At 25.1% G+C, this 6,433-nt stretch overlaps 2 protein-coding genes across 3 annotated transcripts in view; one reads left to right on the forward strand and one right to left on the reverse strand.

The window, feature by feature from the left end:
* LOC102672242 (HIV Tat-specific factor 1 homolog) overlaps positions 1-6,433 on the forward strand; it is a 33,568-nt gene that overhangs the window by 1,451 nt on the left and 25,684 nt on the right. The window contains exon 3 of the mRNA XM_006610822.2: positions 109-465. Within this exon, the coding sequence (XP_006610885.1) occupies positions 109-465 (357 nt within the window). The remainder of the gene's footprint in view (positions 1-108; positions 466-6,433) is intronic.
* LOC102672001 overlaps positions 2,521-6,433 on the reverse strand; it is a 7,458-nt gene continuing 3,545 nt past the window's right edge. Inside the window, exons 1-5 of one of the 2 annotated variants that reach the window (XM_006610821.2) lie at positions 4,819-5,150; positions 4,196-4,465; positions 3,654-3,887; positions 3,294-3,495; positions 2,521-2,816 (exon numbers count right to left, since the gene is read on the reverse strand). In XM_006610821.2, coding sequence (XP_006610884.1) covers positions 2,606-2,816; positions 3,294-3,495; positions 3,654-3,887; positions 4,196-4,465; positions 4,819-4,855 — 954 coding nt within the window. In that variant the 5' untranslated portion in view covers positions 4,856-5,150 and the 3' untranslated portion in view covers positions 2,521-2,605. Of the gene's footprint in view, positions 2,817-3,293; positions 3,496-3,653; positions 3,888-4,195; positions 4,466-4,818; positions 5,151-6,433 lie in introns of those variants that run through there. The other variant, XM_006610820.2, reaches the window with a different exon arrangement.

A 6,433-nucleotide genomic window follows, 5' to 3' on the forward strand; every position in this document is an offset into this window, starting at 1 on the left:
AATTTTTTTTTACAAATATTTTATTATTCACATTCCTGAATGAGTTATTATTAAAATATGTTCCATATATATTATCATAAAAATAATGATTACTTTTTTATTTTTCAGGTGGATGAAGATTTCATGGCAAGATATCAAATGAGTTACGGATTTACAGATGCAAATCGCATAGAAACAAAACCTGTGCAACAATCTCAATCACAAGGAAAGGTCGATAAAGAGAAAAAGAAGATGGAAGCCAAAAGAAAATCACAGGAACCACCGACCTGGTTCGAAGTGGACGAAGCCCATAATACTGCTATTTATGTGTCCGGTCTACCATTAGATATTACTATGGATGAACTTACCGAGCTTTTCAACAAGTGTGGTCTTATAGCGCGAGACGAAAAAGGAAAAGACAAGATCAAATTATACAAAGATTCGAATGGACAACCAAAGGGTGACGCTCTCTGTATCTATATAAAGGTAAGTAATTATTTATAATATTTATATAAATCGTTTGCAAATATGTGTAAGTTATATTAGATTCGAATTATGAAATATGAAATATGAAATTCAAAAATTTTCGAATCCGGGTATCGAATTTTCGTATTCTCGCGTACTTCCTGCGTACTTTTTTTATCCTTGATAATTATCTTTCGAGAATAAAAGCGCATTCTCGAGCATCTCATTTCTGATATTTTCATATTTTCATCATACCGTTGTGTATTAGCATTCTTTTTAATTTAATCTTGTTTACGTTCAGAAAAAATAGTGATAACATAAGTACATTGAAATGACATCTAGTCATGCGCGAAACATTATTACCATATCTAGTAAGAATTGATATAAATTACTTAACTTTCGGAAAGCTTTTGATACTTGTAAAAATTTTTATATCAATAATAAATTCGTAAAATTTTGTAATTCAAAATATATATACGTTGAATATTACGAAAGAATATAAATTTTTTTTAAAAATTAGCCAGTACAATTATTATCATTGAAACGAGTTATAATATCATTTGACATGCAATTTTTATTGATATAATATACATCATATAAATACATGATGAAAAATTTCAATAATATTATTATATTTTGCGAAGAATATGTTACATAATGATTTATCGATAATTTATCACGAATAAGTCGTACGTTTACATTATACAATATAATAATAAATATAATTTACAATTTTAAAACACATAGTATTACATATACATCCGTGTATAGATATACATGCAAATATATATATACACACACATACACACACACACACACATACACACATATAAGTAGATTGATATGTAAATGAAAAAACAATGCATATAAATATAAATAAAATATCTTTGAAATATATAATTAGCTAATTATAATTTAGCTAATTAATTTTATCAATTTAAATTTTGAAACATTCTAATGATAAAAAAGTTTTATTTTACTGTATAAGTTATATTTACTTCTAATAATATTAATATTATTAAGTTAAAATATAAAAAATAAAAATCTTAGGAAATTTATATGAATATTTTTATTAATGTTAAATATTTTTATTAAATTATTAAATATTAATAACACAATATTAAATAACACAATGTATAGATAAATCAATTATATATATTTTTTTTTATCTTTTTTGTACATGTAATTGTATCGATATATAATATATCGATATATAATATATAATAAGTCAAAATAATCATTTTTCATTGTAATAACGTGTATTCTTAAAATTTAAGTAGCGGTTAACAAGTAATTATCATTATTTAAATAGTTTGAATTTAATTTGATCAAATATTTATTTGATGCGAAAAAATATTTATTATTTCAAAAATATTTCTTTGTTTTAAAATAAAACAGACATTCATTCAAAATATATTATATTAATAATTATTTCTTTAAAACTAAATTTTTATCATTCAAAAATAAGGTAAAAAAAGTGAGAAAAATTACTTTTTTATGAATAATTATTTTTTTTTTACAAAAAAATTTAAAAAATACAGATGCATTTAAATATATTCTTACTTTCGAATTTTATTATCTTTTCTTATATATTTAAATAATATTTGAATGCTATATATAATATCAATGAGCGAAGCAATGAGCGAAAATTAACATTAAAAAATAGAATTCGCAAATAGTCAATCCGCATTTCATATATTAATTAAATGAAGAAATAGATGCAATTAAAATGGGAAGGAATATTAATTGTATAGTATATACGTGATACATCGAACTATTATTTTATCGTTTCGAAATTACTTTAATTAACTAATTAATTAGACAGAAGTACTTACATACATTTTCAAAAATCTTACATTTATTAAAAGAGAGGAACATGAGAGACTATTTCTCCAAATCTAATCTGTGAATAAATTATTTCAGTCTGTGCTCAACAATCTTTAATAGAATCTAAATGATTTTCATCTTTCACAAAGTTAAAATGAAAACTAGAATTAATTTGATTAATTTTATTCGATTCATTATTTGATAAATCTATTATTCGGTAAATATTATATCAATTTGGAAGATTTTTTGAAATAATAATGATCAATGATCAATGATCAATGATGTTTAAAGTCCTATAAAGGGATTAATAATATACAATGTTTTGCTTATGGCTTTAAAAACCTTTTAGAACTTCTTCACTCGCCAAGTTGATTCCAGAGATTTGAGGAAAAATTCTATTTCTATCCGTTAGACTTTGCGGATCGTTATTGGATCCATCGGCTAGAAATGCATTGTATTCTTTTTCTTGAATTTGTGCCATTATCAGTCCAGTTTTATTCGAATGATGCCGCATTCGTGGATTCGAATCATACATTTTTTCATTGCTGTAATTATAATTTTCATACTTTCATAATTAAAGTAAAAATTCCTATAAAAATTGTTGTTAAAATTGTTTTGATGATGATAAAATGATATAAAATATAAAATATTTTTATTTAAAATATAACGATTTTTTAATCGTTATTATTATTATCATTATCATCAATCACCATCATTATCATCATCATTATCATATATATTACGATCAAGTTATTTTGATTTTTATTCAACTTTGTACAAAATTTTTATAAAAATACTATGATGCATACTATAAGAATTTTTTATTTATTTAGAAATTTATAATAATTTTTGAGAAAATTTTCCTTTTTTCTTAATAATATTTTTAATATATTGTTATTATTATTATTATTTAGTATTTATAAGCAATTCGTTAATAAGAATCATTTATCTTTCACATATGGTTATATATTGCCGAGAAAATTTTTTTATAATAATAATAATAATATAACATGATATCTTACTAAAATGGTGGCCTTGAACCCAATTTCACACCATGTGCCCAATCGTCTGCATTTTGCTCTACATAATTTCTTTTTTTCCATGCATTTCGCTGTTTGTTCCGTCCATTTGACTTGTGCGATTCATTTAAATATTTTTTACCTTTCTTTCGGGATTTTTGATTTTGCAATGCACGAGAATTCGCCGTTTTTTTACGTCTTCTGACTATAATTTAAACAGAGCACATTCATAAATTATATTCATTTCGTTATCGAAATATCAAGCGAATTATCTTCTTTTATTTTGATATATACATGGAAAACGTAATTATTTTAAATGATATGCCAATCTTTTAAATGTACAATTTTTTTTGGAAATTTTACCTATACGTCCAGCCAGTACCTCGCATACGTAATGTTTTCGTTCGACGCAACTTTGTGGTCTCCATTTATACTTTAACGTGGGATCGATCGTGATACAGTGCCACGCGTATTGTTTCGATCGATTAAATTCAGGTAGACCAAAATTTTGAAAATGTACTTTTTCTCCAGTCATACCCCATTCCCAAGTCATTTGTTGCCAATTGTATATTCCACCGATCCATCTTTCTAATTTTGCTATGATATAATATTTTAATCATTTTAGATATTTATTTAAATTTTAAAGTAATTAATTCTAATTTATTATTATGAAAATTTATAAATAGTAATTTGTAAACATTATAATATTATATAATTATAATTAGAAGTATGAAAGCGTAAATAATATATCCATAATTTTTGTATGGAATATATCGCAATTTTATCTAATTTATCAAATATTTTAAAAGCGATTTTACTATAAATAAATAGTAGATTTTTATCATATTCATTTAAAAATATAATTATTAATTTTTTTTAATCGTAAATATTCAAATTTCACTTACTAAATTGATCGTTCCACAAATATTTTCTTAACATTCGATCCTTCCCATTTCTATCGAGAATAGCCAGAGTGGCATTTCTATCTTTGCAGTGAAAATAGGCCTCTCTCCAGGGTGCTGTCCCGCCGCTTAAATAATAACAATATCTCTTCAATCGAAAGAATCCTATGGGACACGCATATCGCTTTATGCCATTATTTTGCCGACCAATTCTAGGCCGGCTCGCAGCTGTTTCATCAAAATTGATATTATGCGTTTGTACCGCAAATATACCTGAAAAGTAAGGGCAGATATTTTTTGTTTTTAATTAAAATTACATCATATGTATATATATTGTAAGTAATAACATAAAATTTCACAATTCGTATAATCTTCGTTCAATTTCATCCTCATTTTTTTCAATTTCTCTTTTTCTATCTTATCGCTAAATGCGGATATATTTATGAAAAACTTGACACATTGGTAAATAAATTACATCTTAAATTGTATCGGATTGTATTTTAACAATATTGGTCTTTTTTTTCGTATTATTCGAACCAAGGAATTTTACTACCTACTCTTTAGAATTGCGATGGTATATTTCTCGTTCAAAAAAATTCTCGAGAGAAAGAATACAACAATCTTACCTACACATTCCACGTAAATTTCCCTCTCGGTGTACATCCACGTCGTATGCAACGAGTATTAAACAAATGCATCGCATTTACGAGCGATTTTATCTCTCGGTAAAAATTGATGATCCATGTCGAGACATGGATACAAAGATGTAGCGTGATAGCAAATTCATTACGTCACGCGTTTGCACAGTGCAGCAGGGTTAAGCATTCTTATAATTAGTTCAGTGTTACGGTCATTCTCCTCTCCGTGCAATAATTTCTTTCGTCTCTCACGGCTATCCTTTTAAGGAGATAATCGCAGGAAATCCAGTATAAAATGTCGGATGCAGCCTAGTTATTCGAGTTCCATAGTATTTCTTGTTCTTTATATCATCTTTTAAGAATTACGCGATCGCAAATACTTGCATTATATAAATGAAAATTTTTCGATAAACGTAATGTTGCGAAAAACGACGAAGATGGATTGTGATAATAATAATATGATAATATTCTTATCTTCTTAATTAATATTATTCGTTCTTACAAATTTATTTCTTTAATTTTAGTTTCTACTTTCTAATCTTTGATTTCTTTGTTTCTCTTTAATTATGAAATAATAAAAAGATCTTGATATATAATTGAAAAATATTATTTAATAGTATATATTTGATAAGAAAAATTTGGAAAAAAGCTTATTCGTCGATGATTTAGGCAGTGATATATACTTACATACGCATTTAGTTATCGTATCGCTACGAATCGTTATAGCGGATGATAATAATTTAAAAAAAAATCAATTGTCTCTAGTATTTATTAATAGTTACATTTTATCCATCTTAATAGAAATATACGTACATTATATTTCACGCTACTATAGTACTTATGACGCGATTCAATAACTCGGCTACAATGGAAATTTATGAAGCTTATAATTAAGAAAATTTTTTATTTCAACGATTATTCTCTTATCACGATTAATTTATTTAAAAAAAAAATAATAATTTAACGGATATGAGAAGAGTTTTCTCTTAGGAAATTTTAATTACTTAGCACATGGAACTTGAGTAGTAAAATCTTGGCAAATCTTCGAGATAGAAATCGATGAAAAATTCATTAAAACGATAATTTGCGTTGAATAGTAATATCTTAATAAAAATTTTAACGAGATAATGATGACTGGTAATAGAAAGAAATAGCGATTATATTCCAACATTATAAATAAGTTGTAAAGTTTTCTAAAAGATTACGCAGTATCTATTTTTCAATACGAAACACGAGTTAAATTTCCGCGTATGGCAAAATATTTTTTTTAACCTATTCTAATTCGCTGTATTTGATCTGTTGTTCGTTCCGCGAAATGTGATTGATATTATTCGAAGAATTATTGTTATGCATATTATGCATATATGGCAATTGTCGGATTTAGAAATGGTTATCAATTGATGGAATTGTTTTCACGAGTTGCAAAATTTCAACAATCCAATTAAATCGTGAAATAATATTTTCTCGTTTACTCGTAGATAGATCTTATTTTCTTCTTCTTCGTTCTTCTTAGAATTGAAATAAAATCTATTATTTTTTATATATATAATTTTATTAAATTTATCTTTGATATGTACGTATATATATATATATATATATATAT

The sequence above is a fragment of the Apis dorsata genome, unplaced genomic scaffold (genome assembly GCF_000469605.1).
Source record: "Apis dorsata unplaced genomic scaffold, Apis dorsata 1.3 scaffold_78, whole genome shotgun sequence".
Taxonomy (NCBI): domain Eukaryota; kingdom Metazoa; phylum Arthropoda; class Insecta; order Hymenoptera; family Apidae; genus Apis; species Apis dorsata.